Here is a 20,503-nt window from a genome sequence, read left to right as displayed (position 1 = left end):
TTTTTCCCTATAATAATTGGTTGTCTTAGATTAGCTCTGAAAAAAAGACAAAATATTTTCCCAAAACTATAAAATCTCAAAATATATGCCATCCTGTTAAGGGGATGAGGAGGACTGGTCTATGAGGAAAATGAATTAGAAAATATTTTAAAGTCTGTAGACAACATAGTTAAACATCATAAAGAAGAAACTATTAGGCTACCTTTAGTAAATAACTAATACTATAACGTGCTCTTTATAGTGAAATAGGTGCTATTCAAGTATTTTTTAAAAGCCTAAACTCATTAACGAGCTCAGTCCATTGCAAACTGACCAGCAAGACAGGTTCAAGTGTGAGCTGAAGCTTGACTTGGGCCTATGAAAGTAATTAAGAAAAAAATGTTTTTAATCAACCATAATGCAGCAGTTGCTTGTTCCTTTTTATATTCAAACTATTTGTTTTTTAAGCTGGCAGCTAATTACAAATTTTAAAATTAATTTATTTTAAACTCAAGGAAAGAGAATTTTATGTATCACATTTATTTTGTTTATTTATTTTGTTTCTTTTTCCCACCAACTTGTAAGAGCAATACTTGTTCATTGTAATTATTTTGAAAGCTTAAGAAAAAAATGTTTAAACCTGGGGAAAAAAATTCTCAATTCCACTACCAAATGGCAATTTCTACAAACACCCAGATTCATTACCTTCAAGTCCTTCCACATATTCCATTAGGAGGCTGGGACTACATTTGTAAGCATAATCTTTAATATAAAATTATATCATACACTCACATGATTAAAGGTTCTTTGTACAGTGCACACACCATGATTTGCTAAGTCATTCTGTTAATATTAAAATACCCTTGCTCATAAGTATAGGTCTGTATTTGGATTATTTCCATAGTATAAATTCTTAGAAGTAGAACTCCAGGGTGTGGACACTGTAAAGGCTCTTGATACATGTTGCCAAATTGGTTTCCAGAAAGTTTATACTTACACTTCCATTAGCATTACACAAGAGTGCTCTTTCATGGGCCTACACCAGCATTGAGATGTATTGTTTTAACTTCACTAATTTAATGGGATAGAGATGAGATCTTTCTCTCGTTTTCACTTTTTAAATTTTTTTTTTTAACGTTTATTTATTTTTGAGACAGAGAGAGACAGAGCATGAACGGGGGAGGGTCAGAGAGAGGGAGACACAATCTGAAACAAGCTCCAGGCTCTGAGCTGTCAGCACAGAGCCCGACGCGGGGTTCGAACTCACGGATGGTGAGATCATGACCTGAGCCGAAGTCGGCCGCTTAACCGACTGAGCCACCCAGGCACCCGTCGTGTTCACTTTTTAAAAGTGACTATAACGCTTTTCATTTTCTCTGTCCATCATCTATTAATGTCGTTTGCCAATTTATCTTTTGGAGTTTTAGTGCTTTTTAATTCTTATTTGATGAGCTTTTTTATTAATTGAGGATAATAGCTGCTGGTAGCTTGGCAAATGGTTAGCAACCAGCAAGCAAATATTTTCTGGAGAATAAAAACTTGGTTGGAGTGTTTGCCTATTTCCATGGTGTTAATAGTCTCACTGTGATTGATTTCAAACATCAAAACACCAAACACAAAGATGGGAAAAGATACGCACAACTGGCTTTCGCCAACAAATGCATGCTGATTGCAGCACTAGACTGAAATCTGTGGCAGTAACATTTGTTATAAATGTTTTTTCAGTTCATTGTTTATATCTCAGTTATATTTACAATGTTTCTGTCAAGTTTTATATAAGGTTGTTAAAGTTTCCATTATTTTGCTCTCGTTAAGCATTCCAATATTTTGCTCTGTGATTCCTCTCATTATTTTTAAGAATAGAAATTTCTTCATTTAGAATTGAAATAATCACCTTTATTATCTGTTATTTTTATGGCTTAACTATTTATATTTTTAAACTACTTTTCTAAAATGTGTCATGAGGTAAGGATCTAAACTGATTGTTTTCTGAATAAACAACCAGAGATCCCAACACCATTCGTGAAATTCCTCCCCCACTAATTTGTGAGCCTCAAGTATAGTACATTCGTTTTTTAAAAAATATTTTAAGGTTTATTTACTTTTGAAAGAGAGAGACAGAGTGTGAGTGAGGGAGGGGCAGAGAGAGAGGGAGACACAGAATCCGAAGTAGGCCCCAGGCTCTGAGCTGTCAGCGCAAAGACCTATCTATGCAGGGCTCAAACTCATAAACAGCGAGATCATGACCTGAGCCAAAGTCGGACACTCAACCAACCGAGCCACACAGGTGCCCCAGCACATTTCTTTCTTATGTTTACCGAGGTCTTCATTACATTACATTGATTTATTTACATATGCAGATCTATTTTGCTACACTTATGTATTTATTATCATCTCATATGTTTTAGTGTTTAGTAGGGCAAATTCCTTTTCTTCACTATACTTTACCAAAACAAAGAAAAGTAACATCTTTTGCTATGGTCTGAATATTGGGTCTCTCCCCGCTCCTCCAAAATGCATATGTTGAAATCTAATGTCCCATGTGATGGTGTTAGGAGGTAGGGTCTCGTGATTAGGACCAGTGCCCTCCCACAAGATACCCCTGACTCCTACCACCACCTGAGGACGCAGTAGGAAGTAGACAGTCTGCAGCCCAGCAGAGGGCTCTCACCAGAAGTGGACCAAGCAGGCACCCTGACCTTGGACTTCCAGCCTCCAGAACTGTGAGAAACATATGTCTGTTGTTTATTAGCTACCCAGTCTGTGGTATTTTGTTAGAGCAACGTGAATGGACTGAGACACTTAGAGTCAGGCAAAAACAAATGAAAACAAAAAAACTCCAGCTAGCATTCTTGATACTTCTAAGTTTTCAATTAAAGGTTTTTTTGTTTGTTTTTGCTCTTGGGTTGTTTCAATCTGCCAGTTTACAAATGAGAAAGATCCTGTATATGGTATTTAAAATTTCTACGATTCATTTGCTACAAAAATCCTTCTTTCCTCAAAAAATCGATAAACATAAATTTAGACATAGTTCAGGCCTTGATCAAATATAGTAACTAAACTTTAATGCTTCCCCAAATCCTGAACTTGCCGTATACTCTCACTTATTTTACAAATAAATATGTTTTTTTTTAAATATATGTCTTCACTTTACTTTGGATTTTGCTTGAGTGTCAACTAAGATAGAAATTTTTGCTATGGACAAGCAGATTTTTTTTTTTTTTTAGTTTTAAATTAATGCTTACATGTTAAGTGTGAAACAATTTTAAGCCGCTGTTCTTGAGACCACCGACCTGGTAGTATAAGATAGCTCTATTTCAGAATACCAAGACCTACCTAAGACATGACTAAGAATACCCAAGGACAAAATCTGAGTATACTTCAAGCCATAAATCTCTCATGTTCTCTAAAAATCTAGAATAAACCTTCTTCACTCCTTTTGAGTGGAACAGTTTGATTCACATTTACTCATGTTAGTTGTATTAGCTTCACTGTGGTTCTGATTCAATCTGCAAAGGGCCTTGACTGATGCCATAGTAAAGATCCCTTTCTAAACTCTGCCACCAATTCTGAGATAGGTTTTCGTGAAAAGCTTTTGTATCAATGATGGCCAAATGGCTACTCGTGGCCATAACAGCGCAGTAAGTATGTTTTATTTGGCCTGTAGTGTTTATGTAAGATTTTGACTAAGATGTCAATATTTAAAAATTGAAAGATTTAACATAAAATCTAGATTTCTGGCTTGTGTTGAAACACTGTTGAGCCATCATTCCTACCTGGCAATAATCAGCTGGAATCAGGCCATCACTACCTTCCTCAGATAAAGTAGGGACTGCCTCTCTCTGACATAGGACTCTCTCACTCATTTACACTGTCAGCCTAATTAGGAAAGGCTTTTGATTTTGAACCTCTGCTTTAAATTATACTTTCTTATCATGTGGGGTAGGAAATTAATGGGAATTTTCACTTAAAATTACAGATTTTAGAACACCAAATAAGAGCGCGAGACCAGGCGGCCACAGGAACTAATTTTGCAGTACAGGAGCTAAACACCAGACACCTTCAAGGAGTTGGAGATCTTCGAGGAAGAGTAGCCAGGTGAGAAGAAGCATATCAATGAATGGCAGTCAGTTCTTGCCCATTGAATTCTCATTCCCAACTAAGTTCCATATAGTAAAAAAGTAGATATTATCTTTACGCTAAACTGATGAGGTGGTGGTTGAGAAAGTCTATGATACACCTTGAAAGCTTCATGCTACCTTGAGAATCAAGGGTTCTCTAAAAGGCCCCTTTTACAGAATGTCCAGTTTTGGTTCTGTCTGCTAGTGACGAGAATCCTATTATATTTGCAGCCCTCAACTGTCTAAATGCCAATATCTATACAAAGACACACCCTCAAGAACACCTACAAATATTTAAAATACTTTAATTTAATTTAATAATTAATTAAAATATTTAAAATATATAAGAATTACATATAAAAGTCTAACAAAAGGAATTTACTTCCAAATCGATAAAATTTTGAAAAATATGGTTCATATGATATTTCTAAATCAAATTTTTTTTTTAATGTTTTTTATTTATTTTTGGGACAGAGAGAGACAGAGCATGAACGGGCGGGAGAGGGGCAGAGAGAGAGGGAGACACAGAATCGGAAACAGGCTCCAGGCTCCGAGCCATCAGCCCAGAGCCTGATGCGGGGCTCGAACTCACGGACCGCGAGATCGTGACCTGGCTGAAGTCGGACGCTTAACCGACTGCGCCACCCAGGCGCCCCGAGATATTTCTAAATCAAAAGAATTAATGCTATACAGTTTAACAAAAACCTGTGGGTATTGACAATGGCAGGACCACTCTAGTAGAAATATCAAAGATCACCTGTGAATGGCTGACTGTAGTCACCTTTGCAACTCAGCATCTTCTGCCAGCACATCTTTACTCTCTCCTGGAATACTCAATCTCCATCTTGTTAATCTGCTCTGTAGTGTTAATGACAAAATAACAATTAGGTGATTAACACCTAAGACGAACTCCTTTTAGAGCATCTATCCATTCAATTCAACAACAACAAAAAGGTATTAAGCTTCATGCCATATAAGCACATGCCAGGCAGTGTATGGGATTTGGGGATTCAGCAACATGGTCCACTTCCAATTCCTCATGACCCCAGATTTGTGGTCTACCTGGGAAAACAAGCTCCAAATGTAAGTGATTAGATAAACAATGTAATGAAAGTTTGAGGTGCTATGGAAATATCCAAATCAGACTGAGGCATAGGGAAGTCTTCTGGAGGAGGTGACACTGAAATTAGTTTTGAAGGATCCATAGCAGATATCTAGACAAGGAAGGACAACAGGAAATGCACTTTACATAGGAGGGATAATAAGTGCAAACAAACTGAGGGATGAATTACTGAGACATGTTCAAAGAGCTACCTGTAAGAAGAGTGTTTTAGTTTTGGTATTTGGGGGTTTGCTTTTAGGGAGAGATGGGAGATTGGGAGATGAAGCTTACAAGTGGTCCAAATTGGATGCTGAGAGATCTTGTGGGTCAAGGTAAGAAGTTTGAACTTTATATAGAAAGTTATAAGTAAGCATGGGAAGATTGATTATAAGTAAGAGGGATGACATATATAGGAACATTCTAGTATTAGCTAAGTTGGTGGGGTACAAAAAGGAAAAATGAAAATGAAAGGAAGCCTACTGCAGCAGTCAAGGTGGGAAATGTCAAGGGCCTAAACTAACACACTAGCCATGAAAGTCCAGACCAGGTGGCAAACATTAGGAAAACAGAATCTTCAGGAATAGTACCTATGTGTACACACACACACACACACACACACACACACACACACAGAGATAGATATGTAACTATGCTATGTATAAGTACATGTTTATTCATCCAAAATATACAAAATTATATATTTCCTTATATAATATCTGATACACACAAAAGAATGTTTATAGTATTTGGGTAAGTTTGAAGCAAGGTAATAAAACAAACACGAACAGACCCACCATCCTATTTAGATGTGCCATGATTTCTCAAAGACAAATACCAAACATCTGTCTTGAATAAAACTTGGAATTTGGTTCCACTTGGTGGTGTGCTGATGACACGTGAACTATTTATTTTTTCTGCAAACCATTACAAACCCAGTATTCTATTTTTCTAAATCCTGCCTTACATGTAAGACACAATAACAGATTTCAATGAAACCAAGATATGAATGGAATAATATCTAGAACAAGATGGATCAGCTTCAATTTCTTTTTTTCTTTTTTGTTTCCTTTTTTAAAAACAAAAAAATGTTTCTGTTTAAAGTCTACAACATGATTTGATATATACAAGCATAGTAAAATGATTACTACAGTCAAGCTAATTAACATATCTTCTCACATGGTTACCATTTTATGTGTGTGATAAGAGCAACTGAAATCTACTTTCTTAGCATATTTCCATTCTTCAGTACATTATTAACTATGGTCATCACACTGTATATTAGGTCTCTAGGCATATTCTTCCTATTTAACTGCGACTTTGTACTCTTTGACCAACATTTCCCCATCTCCCCTACCTCTGCACCCTGGGTAACCACCATTCTACTCTCTGCTTCTGAGTATTTGACTTTTTCAGGTACCATATGAGATCATGCAGGTTTTTTTTTTTTCTGTGTCTATCTTAATTAACTTAGCATAATGTCCTCCAATTTTATCTGTGTATTCACAAATGGCAATATCTCTTTTTTTGAGTCTGGATAATACTCAGAATGTGTGTGTGTGTGTGTGTGTGTGTGTGTGTGTGTGTGTGTGTGTGTCACAATTTATTTTTCCATTCGTCTGTCAACAGACGCTTAGGTTGTTTCCATATCTTGGCTATTGTGAATATTGCTACAGTGAACATGGGAGTGTGGGAGTGCAGATATTCCTTCCAAGTACTGATTTCACTTCCTTTGGATATACATCCAGAACAGGGATTGCTGAATGATGTAATAGTTCTATTTTTAGTTTTTTGAAGAACCTTCATACTGTTTTCTATAATTGCTGCACCAATTTACATTCTTACCAATAATATACAAGGGTTTTCTTTTCTCTACCTACTAGTCGACATTTGTTGTGTTTTTATTATTTTGATAATAACCACTCTAACAGGTGAAGGGTAATATCTCATTGTGCTTTTGATTTGCAGTTTCCTGATGATCGGTGACACTGAGCACCTCTTCATGTACTTGCTGGTCACCTGTATGTCATCTGTGGATAAATATCTATTCAGATGCTTTGCCCATTTTTTAAAAATATGTATTTATTTTTGAGAGAGAGAGAGAGAGAAAGAGAAAGAGAGAGAGATTGAGATGGGAGAAGGGCAGAGAGAGACAGGGACAGATTATCCGAAGCAGGCTCTGCACCAACAGCAGAGAGCCGATGTGGGGCTCCAAGTCACGAACTGTGAGATCATCACCTGAGCCAAAGTCAGGGGCTGCTTAACCGACTAAGCCACCCAGGCACCCCCACATTTGTCCATTTTTTAATCTGTGGTCATTTACAGCTACTTCTTTTTTCTGTGGTCCTAGGGGACTTGCAAATGAGTCCCATCAGCTCTCAGAGCTAGGTGATTTGGAAGCCAGTCTCTCAGGTGGCAGCTGTAAAAGTTGAAGTGCTCGATGTACAGTCCAAACCTTTCACTCCTCAGGAGGAAGCTAAGATTTGGGGGTCCCCTCCCAACTGTAAGGAAGGCACTGTGCCAAGAATGGGGTTTACAGCATGAATGTGTCTCAGCTTTCCTGCCCATTTCAATGTGGGTATATTCTTAGATGCCTGATAAGCAAGAGTCTTTAAATTAGTTTCTGGGTTTTTCTCAGAGGAAACTGATCTGTGTGTAGCTGTTTATTTGGTACATCCAGAGAAGGGGAAACCAAGAGCCTCCCTTCCCTCCATTTTATTCTTCAATTGCTTACCTTCCCCTTGAATCTTAGGTAGTGATTTTAGGACGAGGTCTTATTTTTCCTTGAAATATCTTCTTATTATGAAAATTTCTTTATTGTATTTGCTAATCCGAGACAGAATCTGGCTAAAAGCCATGAGACTTAAATTCACCCTTCCTCTCCCGTTCTGTGTATTTTTGCCAGGCAAGGGACTAATAGACAAGCTGAGACAGATTAATTACTGTCTTTCCACATATATTGACCTTAATTCCAATGAGTATTTTGGCATAACTGAGATTAAGTTGATTATTTTAACCTAATTCCTAGGAAACATTTTACTGCTGCATAAATCAAACTCAATATTTAATAATGGCAACGTGCTTTCAATTTTACACCGTATTTCCTACTCCAAAACAGGGGCAGTGTAAAAGCAAGTAACTCCAATGAGACGAGGTTCTCAAAGGCGTCTCGTCTGCTTTTGATACCCTCTCCTCTATTCAGTAGATGATAATCTCAGGTGCAAATGAGGAAAAGCAAGTATGTAAAGAACATCCATAGAGATGGCCATGATTTACAGTCTGCAGCAGCAGTCAGAAGACGCAGGACTTCCAGCTACATTTGGCTATTTGGGACCCAAAGGCAGATTTTTCTTATCAAAAAAATTACAAATTGTGTTGATATGAAAAGCAAAAATCATATTATTTGGAAGAATGATATCATGGATATTGTCAACTTTTGAAAAGTTAAGAGTAGAAACTTCTGGTTAAAGATAATTGAATAAAGATATTTTTATGCCACTCCTCTCACTTGCGACGTCTTAAAGCCAGTTAAAAATAGAAGGGAAGCAAAAATTCCACCTTTTTTAAAAAAATGTTTATTTATTTTTGACAAAGAGAGATAGAGCATGAGCGGGGTAGGGGCAAAGGGAGAAGGAGACACAGAATCCGAAGCAGGCTCCAGGCTCTGTCAACAGAGTCCCAAGCGGGGCTGAACTCAGACTGCGAGATCATGACCTGAGCGGAAGTCGGATGCTCAACTGACTCAGCCACCCAGGCGCCCCTAAAAATTCCATCTTTAATAGAACTTGGAAGTTGCCACAACTGCTAACCACAACCACAAACAGAGTACACTTACAAATACTGTCATGTCTGTCTTCCTCGGACCTTAGATATAATGACTGGCGCCAAAACAAGAGTCGTAATCCTAAATAATTTGAATGGAGTAATATTACTCCATTACTCAGGGCTCAGGCGGGTCACAGGACACACAGGAAATGTCCCTTCAGGGAATCAGGTCAGTAACACAGAGCAGCTGAGGAGTGTAGCTGAGGATGCATTTGTGTTATTTATCATCTAGAAGCTCTGTGCTTGCAAATTCATACCCGAGAGAAATGCTGACATGCTACAGGCAGAGGAAGTAGAGGCGGGCCTATAGCGTCACTACAGAAAATCTAGGATTCAGTGATTGGCTGTAAAATACACCAATCCCGTTTTTGAGGAGGAAAGCGGGGGATGTGCCCTCCTACAGCCCATAGGGCTTAAGAAAAGAACAGATTTGATACTGCAAGCCTGAGTGGAGGATGTGGTCTACTCCTCCCCCCACACACACTTGGTGATCTTCTGTAGGTAGTCAGAATCAGCCAAAGATGTAAGCATGATAGGTAGAATCTAGCCTGTGCGTAAAAATCGGCACCACCAATATCGATAGTCAGACAGAGAAAACTATGAGGCTGATGTGCAAACCTCAATGAGAGGAATTACCCAGAAAAACACACGAGGTTCAAATCAGAGGTTCTCTTGGTTTCAAAGAAGTTAAGAACAAAGGAAAAAAATTAAAGCAGATTGCTGATTGAACAGCAATCAGCTGTAATTTTGCTCCTTCCCAAAGTCCCACTAAATCTACTGCAAAAAAAAAAAAAAAAAAAAAAAAAGTTTCTCTTTAAAACAGAGCCACCAAAACAGAGGATATCAGCATAGAAATGTTGGGACCAAGAAAATAGACATGTGGAAACTGACTTAGCAGATGTAATAAAACCAGTTTTAAACCTGTGGGATAAACTGAGAATGATCTGGTTTTGCACCACACAACTCTCAAAAGGCTTAGGTGTTGGCAGCACTAGGAAACTCTGAAACTAGATAAAGACAGGCTCTTGTCTCTAGGGAGAACTGGGAAAAGCAGGAAGAGGGAGAGCAAAGAGCCACTGTAGTTTGTTGTCGTAGACTCTGGGTCTGGAGTTCTCTTGTCCAGCAAGAGAGCGGACATAGGATTAATATGCAAGTCAGAGGATTAATATTCCAAGTCCGAGAGGAGACAAGAGCTCCCAGTAAGTGTCCTTGCTCCGTTTTTATTAGGATCAGAAGGTTTATCAGCATGATAGACATGCACAAAGAGACAATGAAATTGTGAACATTAATTCATGGGCGTGATGGAAAGGGGGTTTTGAAGATATGTGGTGTTAGGGGTTTGGGTCAATACAAAACAAAATCCAGGTGCTGAGCAGATGGTTGTTTACAGCAGACATGAGGCACCTTGTCTGTTTACCTAAACTTGCCTAGGGGGGCAAGAAGGACTGAACATGCTACCTCAGAGTCAACAAGGCACCTTTCTTTTGCTGATTAGCTCCACTCCGGGCAACTTTGCCCAGGGTGGTCTCTAGCCCCTTTTAACTGTTTACCTATTTTGATCCTTCCTTCCCGTGAAAGCAGTTTTCTGCTATTGTACTAAATTGGGGGGCACTGCTGCCCTGAATACCTAATCTCTACCCATTCTTGGATACTTTCATCCTGTGGCTTTCTATTTCTTCATGCCTTGTTAACCCTTCAGCGCAAGCTCAGGGAATTCTTAAGCTTAATTCCCACAGTTTATTTTTAGCCTTTTAGTTTTTATTGACTTCTAAACTATAGGCATGTTTTACTTTGATAAAATAAAAATATTGAATAAATACGAAATAAAAGGCCTTCCCCAAAACAGAGATCATCACCTAACAGAACGAGATGGATATACTGGAATTGCTCAGGGATAAGGTGGGGAAAAAAAATTAAAATATCACAGAGATCAAATCTGTTTTGGAAGGCGCCCCCGCCCCATGTAATAAATACAACTAAAAATAATTATTTTTTAAATGCTAACATGAGAAAACCACAAAAAATGAAAAGAAAATGTTTTTTTAACATAAAAATTGTTGTAGAAAAATGATGTGTATAGCAGACAAGTAAAACTCATTCAACATAGACTCTGTAGGACCGCCTGAAGAAGAAAGAGAAAAAATTCTTTAGGAAAAAAGAATGGGTATAAGAGAAGAGAACTTCCTTGAAACGGAGATTTGAATCCATAAATCAAAACTAGAATTCAAGAAAAATTGCTATAAGAACAATTGAATCAAAATATACCAGTTGAGGGGCCCCTGGGCAGATCAGTTGGCTAATCATCCTGTCCAACTCTTGATTTTGGCTCAGGTAATGATCTCACTGTTCATGAGATCAAGCTGGTGTGCTGTCAGCATGGAACTTGCTTGGGATTCTCTCTCCCTCTCTCTCTGCCCTTCCTCCACTCGTGCTCAAGGGTGTGCTCTCTCTCTCTCTCTCTCAAAACAGACAAACAAAAAATCCTGGTTGAAGTTACTGAACATCAGGAATAAAGAATCCTTAGACAACCAGGTGGACCAAACAAATCAGCATGTGGTGTTAGGCTGGCAGTCTGTGTTTTTGCATGGGGAGATAGGAATTAATAAATAATAGCTACTGATCTTGTAGGGGTGCTTCCTCAGTGCTAGGTGCTGGCTAAATCATTTGATTCATTACCTCCTTTCATCTTAAAATAACCCTATCAAGTGACATTTTTTTCAGGATAGCCACTTACGGTTTTGAAGGTTGAGCGTAAAGCATTCCAGGAGATACTATCTATGGCTCCTGTGTTCATGCTGCCCATGTAGCTGGCAAGTCTGGTGTTGTGTGGTAGACAAATCGTGCAGCTATGTTCAGTGGCTTGGGGTCATTACTCCCTTTTCTCAGTTAAGGAGAACTGAAGATCATAGACCGTTAAGAAATTTTTCCCAGATCACAAAGCTAGGAAACGGCAGAAGCCAGATTCAAAGCCTGGTCAATGTGACATCAGAGACAAATTCTTAACCGTTAGCCTACAATGTACAGGCCAGCTGTCTCTGAAGGTCGAACAAGGAGGGAGTTGGGTGACAAGTGGCTGGGAGCAGGGATAGCAGCAACTGTTTCTATGTAATCTTTGGGGATCTTGATGTGGATTCACATAGTAGCCTAATTAACTGACAACAGAGCTTGTTTTGACAACAAGTTTTATGTACAAATGTGTGAAATGGCTTTTGCCTGTGACTTTGCTGCATTACAAGCCAGCTCCCATTTTTGATCAGATTAATTCCTAATTTTTCCTCCCAGCAGTCTCCCCTCCCCTACCACAGTCCCCTGGTTTCTCTTCTAAGGATTTCTCAGGTAAAATTACCACCATACTCATTTTGGGCTCAACTTTGGTACCAAAAATCTTAAGAAAAAAAAATTCATTTCTAGATCCTAAAAAAATATTGACAGCCATAAAATAAACTATATTTATAGCACTTTGCATAATAGCATGAAAATGTAGTTCCTAACAAATATTATTTGAGGACAAAGAATTGTTTTATAAAATTATAAACTTAACAGTGATCTCTGATAACTTTACACAAACAACACAGTCCTTCAGCATTCTCCATATCTTCCATGCATTTATGAGTGCATATATTTCATGCATATATGAGTGTATTGAAACTGATAACAAAGTACGTAACCTGCCGTCTCCCAAGAGAAGCCTTGAGTAGTGATATGGGGTGGGCTTCCCTGACATGCTGGAAAGATGGTTAATCTTCAACTCCAACCCCGTTTCACTAGAATTACTTCTTAAAATACCATGTGCAACTTTATGAGCCAAAACTTCATTCACATGTTACTGTGAATTGTTTTTGTCCTAATATAACACTTGACTGAGCCCACTCCAGGAGCAGGAGTTGTGACTGGGGCTAAGAGGAGGGAAATTGGTTTTTGAAGATGGGTTGGAAGATGATGGTGAGCTAAGACTCTTTGTAGCCAGAGGAGAATTGACAATCTTGGATCCAACAAAGAGACTAGAGGAAAGTGGATTCAGAATGCAATATAGAACAGGATAAAGTTGCAATTTTACCTAACCACAGGCAGTAGGGAGTACTCCCCCAATATCAAAACCTGTTGGAACTCCTATGACCGTATTAATATATCAGACTGAATATCAAAAATTCCCCCCATTTTCTCCCAATGTCTTCATCTACCCCAACCCAGTTGTGTGATTTTGACTGATGTATCATTATCCAACCTGGTTTCTCTCCCATCAGAAAAAAGAGAGAAAAGTGAAGATTTCTGTTTATGTTCCTACGTCTACTAACTCGTTATTCAAAGAACTTTAGAACTTTTGCCATGAATGAATGCACACATCCTACTGTACTATTAAAAATGTTTGAGCCTATTGATCTCACAACCAATTTTCATCTTGCCACTAGATGTGACTCCAGCATTGTGAAGCTTTCTGGAGACATTCAGTTCATCAGGCATGAGCACCAGAAAATTGAGAAAACAATTCAAAATTTCATGTCTGCCCTAGAAACTGTTTCTAAGAACTTGGATATGAAGGTAACCGAAAATATTTGGAACTCTTACATTATGTGTTATTGCCAGAAGATCATTATAGCTTATCAAAATGCCTAGTCGGGTGGAAATTTTTCAAAAGAACTCTTTACTTCCAAAGTGTTTAAATATGACAGGCATGCATATATACCATGAGCACTGTCAGTTGAATTAACAAAACTTTAATGAGTACCTCCTATGTTCCAATGTAGCCACCCATTATACGCCTGTGCTACTTGATTCCACTGTTGCTATTCTTTTACTCTCTGGGATTTCCTCAAAGACTGTAGAACCAAAGATTATACGCAAAACATTTTTTCATGGACTATTATTATTAAATAGCCAACCTAAATGTGAGTTGATTATGTTATATCCCTACAATAGGTTACATCTCTCACAAAATAATGTACAAATCCATTGCCCTGGTTTTAAAGGCCATCTCTACACTGGCCCCCTGCTTATCTTTTCAGCTCACCCCATTTTTCCTGGCTCACCCCTCATACCCAGTGGTACTGAACAATCTGGAGGTAGGTCTGTACTCATTCTAAGACATTACACAGGCTCCATTTGTTTGTGCTTTTTTTCTGCCTGAAATGCCTTTCCTTTTTCACCCTCCCAATGGCTTAACTAAAAGAGCCAATGCAAAGTATTCTGTGCCTTACTTTGTCATGTACCTTATGTGACAATAAGCACTTCTCTGAAGTCATTTAGGCAGAACAAAGTGGAAATCCTTTGAGAATAGGGGGACATGTAAGTTTGGTGTATGATTATTTGTTCATAGGACCAAATAATCAAGAGCAGAAGGTTCAAAGGGGCACATAGATTACTCCAATCCCATTGGGCTCACCTTGCCCACACCTATGCGCCCATCTAATTAAGTCCTAATAGTTTTTTGGTTGAGTCTCTTTGTTTTCCAAAATACCTAGTCATATCAAAAATAAATCATAACCATGTTACCTCTGGTTTTCTGATGTAACACCTCAGTACTTTTTTTTTTTTAAGTACTTTAAAGCCATGACCAGATCTTCCAGATGATTGTTAAATAGAAGTGGTCATAGAAGGCAATTTATCTAGTTTCTTATTATACTGGAGATGTCTTTGTTGTTTTCTTTTGGATGTTGGTGTGATATATTTTTAACCATCTTAAAGTAACCTTCAATTCCTACTTACTTCCAGTAGTTTTAATTAGTGCTCAGTTTTTATTAGGACTGAACATTTCACCTTAAAAAATGCCTTGTAGACATCAAAAAATGCTTGCATCATCATATTAGGGGTTTTTTTAATTTGGGTTTTTATTTGTTCACTCGTTTATTTCTTTGGACTTCTAATGTGCTATGTCAATACATTTCCCAATACTGAAACATTTCTGCATTTCTGCCATACAGTCATTGTGTAATCATTCAGCATTTGACTTTGCACCTAGGTTCAAAATTTGATTTGGGGTGCCTGGATGGCTCAGTCAGTTTAGCCTCCAACTCTTGATTTCAGCTCAGGTCATATCTCATGGTCATGAGTTCGAGCCCTGAATTGGGGTTCGTGCTGAGAGTGGGGAGCCTGCTTGGGATTCTCTGTCTCCCTGTCTCCCTCCCCTTCCCCCGCTCTCTCTCTCTCTAAATAAATAAACTTAAAAACTTTCTCAAAAAAGTGACACTGACTGAAGTTTATTCTTAGTTTTTTTTTTTTAAGGTAATACAGATGATATGTATGGTTCACAAATCAAACTACATAAGAAAATATACACTGAGAATTTTCGTGCCCACCTCTGTCACCATTATCACATTCTTTCATTTCCTCACTGAAAACCATTTTTATTATTCTGTTGTGGATTCTTCAGTATGCCTTTATGCAGATACAAACAAATGCAAATATATTCTTATTTTCTCCTTTTTACAAATAAGGTTGCATATTACACACAGACACACACACACACACACACACACTAATATGTACCTATTTTTTTTTTTTAACTAAACAAATACATCCTGGAGATCAGTCATACTAATACATGGAAAGCTTCCTCATTCTTTTTTTACAACTGCATATTCTCCTCTGTGTTCAATAGCTCACTCATTTAACCAATCTCTCACAGATGGACATTTGGACATTTTTAGTATTTTTTTCTTTCAAACAATGCTGCAAGGTGTAACTTGCACCTATGTCATTGTGTGTATGTCCATAGGTATGTTTGTAGGATCAATTACCAGAAGTGTGATTGCTGGGTCAAAATACATGTTTGTTATTTTCAGGTATCTTGCTGTCTGTAGGGTTTTGATCATATTACATAGCCATCGGCGATATGTAAAATGTAAAAATGAGGACATTTTACATATTGCCTCACCAATGGTGTTGACTTTTGAATTTTGCCACTCTTATAGGAAAAAGAAAGCTAAAATCTCTGTGTTTCACTTAGCCTTTCCTTTCTGTTTTTTTAATTTTATTTATTTATTTAATTATTTATTTTTGAGAGAGAGCGTGTACACAGCAGAAGAGGGAGAGAGCAGATCCTCAGTAGGATCCGAGCTGTCAGTGCAGAGGTCAACATGGGGCTCAAACTGATAAACAACCATGAGATTATGACCTTAGCTGAAATCAAGAATCGGATACTTAACCAACTGAGCCACACAGGCACCCCTTCACTTAGCCTTTCTCTTTGTGAATGAGGTTCACATCTTCAAGAGCTATTTTCATTTCTTTTTCAGCGAGTTATCTGTTCATCTCTTTTATCCATTTCCTTATTGGTCTGTTTTTCTTTTTCTTCTCAATTTTTAGGAGCTCTTTATATGTTCTTTTGACTTTTGTCATGCTTATGTTCTATATTTATAGCTAAATTTATCAGCTTTTTTTTTTTTTTGTAGCTTCTTTTAAGTCACACTTAAAAAGAAATTCCCTAGGGGTGCTGGGTGGCCAAGTTGATTTTGGCTCAAGTCATGATCTCAGTCATGAGATTGAGCCCCATGTTGGACTGCATACTAACAACATGGAGATGCTTGGGATTCTCTCCCTCTCTCTCTGCCTTTCTCCCACTTGCACTGTCTCCCCCTCTCAAAATAATTACTCATATTTTCTTCTAGCACTTTCATGGCTTTACTGTTTATATTTAAATTCTTGATCCATTTGGAGTTTTTCTAATATAGAATGTGCCTTAATTATTATTTTAATCATTGAGACCTTATAGTACTTTTAGTATCTGGTACAGCAAGTACCTTTCATTGCTTTCTTTTCTCCCTTTCCCTGGTGATAATTGTTTGTTTTTGCATATGATTTTAAAATCAGTCTGTCTGGGGCGCCTGGGTGGCGCAGTCGGTTAAGCGTCCGACTTCAGCCAGGTCACGATCTCGCGGTCCGTGAGTTCGAGCCCCGCGTCAGGCTCTGGGCTGATGGCTCGGAGCCTGGAGCCTGTTTCCGATTCTGTGTCTCCCTCTCTCTCTGCCCCTCCCCCGTTCATGCTCCGTCTCTCTCTGTCCCAAAAATAAATTAAAAACGTTGAAAAAAAAATTTTAAATCAGTCTGTCTATTCCCAGCAAATAATAACTCATTTTTAATTTTTATTGAAATCACATTAAATCATAAATTAACTTTTGAATTTACTGAATCATAATGCTGAGTGTTTTATCCAAGAACATGGTGTGCTTCCTATTTGTCAGGTTTGCTTTTCTATCATTCAAGAATAGTTTGAAATTTTCCTCATGTTCACATCATCTTCAATATATTTTGGGATTTTGTTATCTTTTTTCTTTTTAGTTTATTGTAGTGGGGTCTCATTATATCTTCTGATGAGTTGTTAGTTGTATATAATGAAAGCTATATTAATTTCATCTCTATTAGTGAATTCTCCTCTTGATTATAGAAATTTTCCAGTTTGTTATTCTTTTTCCAGGCACACAATCATATGATTTTTAAATAATAATTTTACTCATTTTTTTTCACTTTCATACACACAATTTCTCTCCCTGCTATAATTGCCTTAATAACTCCAGTATGGTATTAAATAGTGTGGGAATAGTGGTCATCCTGCTCTTATTCCTGACGTTAATGGAAATTCCCCCAGGGTTTCCCTTATGGTGAGGGAAGTTAGTTTCCTCAGTGAACATGTTTGATGCACTATTGCTATTATATTGAGTTTTTGTTTGTAATCCAGAATGATTGCGAATTTGTCAAATGCCTTTCAACATTATTTGTGGAGATAATCATGTGAATTTTCTCCTCAACTATGCTGGCATAATTATTTGTATTAATATATTTCTTATTAAATGATTATTGTTTTAAAAATTAAATTGTGCTTGATTATGATGTTTTTAAAACTGTGCTGATACTGTTTGCTGATATTTTATTTAAGAAGTTTGCATCAATATTTATAAACAAGATTAGTCTTTTTGTGCAACCTTTTTCAGATTTTAGAATCGATGTTTTGCTGACTTCATGAAAATAATTTGGAAGTTTCCCTTCTTTTTCTATGCTCTGAAACAGTTTTAAAAACATTGCAATGACCTATTCTTTAAAGATTCAGTAGTTTGCCTCCGAAGCCATTTAGGCCTAATGATTTAGTGGAAAGAAGAGTTCTTTGATATCTTTGCTCAGTTTTTTCCATGGAAAATCTTTTCAAGGGTCAGCTTTAGTAAATTACTTCTGCTTGGAAAAAAGTACCTTTTTCATCCAGATTTTGAAATTAATTTGCATAAGTTGTGCAAAATACTATGAAGATTATTTTCATTCCTTCTGCTTTTATATTTTTCCCCTCACCATTTTATTTGTGCTTTTTTGACCTTTTGATTAATTAGGTGTTTGTGCTTTAATAATTATATTGATTCCTCCCCATTGAGCCACTCTTTTTATGTATTTTTAAGTTCTTCTATTTTGTTCTCCATGTGTTCTCAGCAATTCAAGTTTTTGTCTTTTTTTCCCTTTTCCTGTGATTTGTTTTGCTGTTAATTTTCTAACTTTTTGAACCAAAAATATTTGTAATCTTTTGCTGACAGAATCATTTTTGACTATGAATTTTCCCTGAGCATTTATTTACTTCCCTGTATCCCCTAGGGTTGATATAGTGTTCTCATGGTTTCCTAGAAATTCTGCAGTTGTATATTGTATTTTTCCCTTTGATTGAACAGATTAAGAGGGGTTGTTGTTTTTCCTGAGTTAAGGATTTTTTTGTTATCCTAGTATTCATTTTTAGTTTTATCTCCCTGTAATTGAAATTTTTATGTATATACCCGTTTGAGTTTTTGGAATACTTTGAGGGATTTATTTTGGCATCTGGATAGAAAAATTTTCTACACGTTCTAAAAGAATATATTCTGTATTTTTAGGGCACAAAGTTCAGTCGCTATGTAAAACATTGCTTATTGTTTAGGTCTATTGTATCCTTATGTATTTTTTTGATTTTTTCTTCTGTCTTGGATTGAGAAAAGTGAATTAAAATCTATAATTATTTGGCTTCCATTTCGTCTATCACTTCAGCTTTGTGAATGTTCTCACTACATTATTTGGATCGTATTTATATCTACTCTATTTTTCCTTTTTCTTAATTTTAGTATTTATTTGTTTTCTTTACGTTTAGACCAAGAAAAATGTTGTCTACTACCTTTTCAAAGAAACAACCCTGGGATTTACCTATCAATCCTATAATTTTTTTACTTCTCAATTTTTTTAATGTTTGTATATTAGTTTGCTATTGCTGCCATAACAAATGACCACACACTCAGTAGTTTATAGCAACATAAATATATTATCTCATAGTTGCTGCAAGTCAAAAGCCTGGTGGGCTAGAGTAAATCCCCTGCTTAGGGTCTCACAAGACAGAAATCAAGATATCAGCAGGGCTATGTTTCTTTGAGGTAGCTCTGGGAATTAGTTCTCTTCCAGACTCATTCAAGTTTTGGCCAAATTCAGTTTCTTGAAGTTGTGTGACTGAGGTTCTTGCTGGAGTTGGAGACATGTTCCCCCAGATGCCAGGCTTCTTTCTCATGTTTTCCATGTGGCCTCTCTCCAGGAACAGGCCAAGTCCTTGTCATGCTTCAAATCTCTCTGACTCTGGCTGGAGAAAGTTCTCTGCTTTTAAAGGCTCATGTGATTTAATTGGACCCACTTGGATAAGACAGGATAATCTCTCTATTTCAAGGTCTGTAACCTTAATACAGCTACAAATGCCATTGGCCATCTAACATATCATATACACAGGTTCTAGGAATTAGAGAATGGACATCTTAAAGGAGCCAGTCCACCTATCACAATTTGTCAGTTTCTTCATTCTGCTTTCCCTTGGTTAGGTTTGTTATTCTTTTTAATGGTTGGTTTACATAGCTTTATTCTCTTTAGTTGTTGGTTTACATAGCTTTATTCTGCCTTTTATGTAATTATGGAAACATTTAATGCCACAAATTTACCACTGATTATAGATGTGGCCATGTCCTGTTGATATATAATGTCTTATTATCCTTTCCTAAGTAAATTGTAATTGCAGAGTTGAGTTATTCTTTGACACTTGTGTTAGTCCTGTGAGAAGCAAATGCCATAAAAGAGCTGATGAGCAAGAGATTTACTAAGGGAAAAAAAAAAAAAAAACAACTGTGAAGGAAAATGGGGAGAGAGCTGGAAGAGATGGAAAGAGCCATCAGACTACAAAATAGTTCTGACTCCAGTGAAAAAGAGAGAAGGTCTTAGACAGCCATTCTAATAGTTTCATTAAGTTCTTTGAACCAAAGTCCCTCATCATAGGAATACTATTCAGACACTCACTGGAAGCAGCCAATGGGAAGTATGATATCCACACATGGTAATATGTATGAAACATAGCAGTCGGGCCCTTGGCCAATTATGCTCCTCCTAGTAGGGGATCTCAGAGGCACATTTCCATGTGAAACACTGGAATTACACAATAGAATTAAAAGAGGTTTGTTTTTTTTTTAATACAGATTGTCAGATTTTTGTTTCTTTATACTTTTCTTAT

At 37.2% G+C, this 20,503-nt stretch overlaps 1 protein-coding gene across 3 annotated transcripts in view; it reads left to right on the top strand.

The window, feature by feature from the left end:
* FAM81B (family with sequence similarity 81 member B) overlaps positions 1-20,503 on the top strand; it is a 55,180-nt gene that overhangs the window by 19,778 nt on the left and 14,899 nt on the right. For all 3 annotated transcript variants that reach the window (XM_058726955.1, XM_058726976.1, XM_058726966.1), the window contains 2 exons: positions 3,959-4,077; positions 13,434-13,563. In XM_058726955.1, coding sequence (XP_058582938.1) covers positions 3,959-4,077; positions 13,434-13,563 — 249 coding nt within the window. The remainder of the gene's footprint in view (positions 1-3,958; positions 4,078-13,433; positions 13,564-20,503) is intronic.

The sequence above is a fragment of the Neofelis nebulosa genome, chromosome 1 (assembly GCF_028018385.1).
Source record: "Neofelis nebulosa isolate mNeoNeb1 chromosome 1, mNeoNeb1.pri, whole genome shotgun sequence".
Classification (NCBI taxonomy): Eukaryota; Metazoa; Chordata; class Mammalia; order Carnivora; family Felidae; genus Neofelis; species Neofelis nebulosa.
This window is presented reverse-complemented; position numbering and strand designations above follow the sequence as displayed.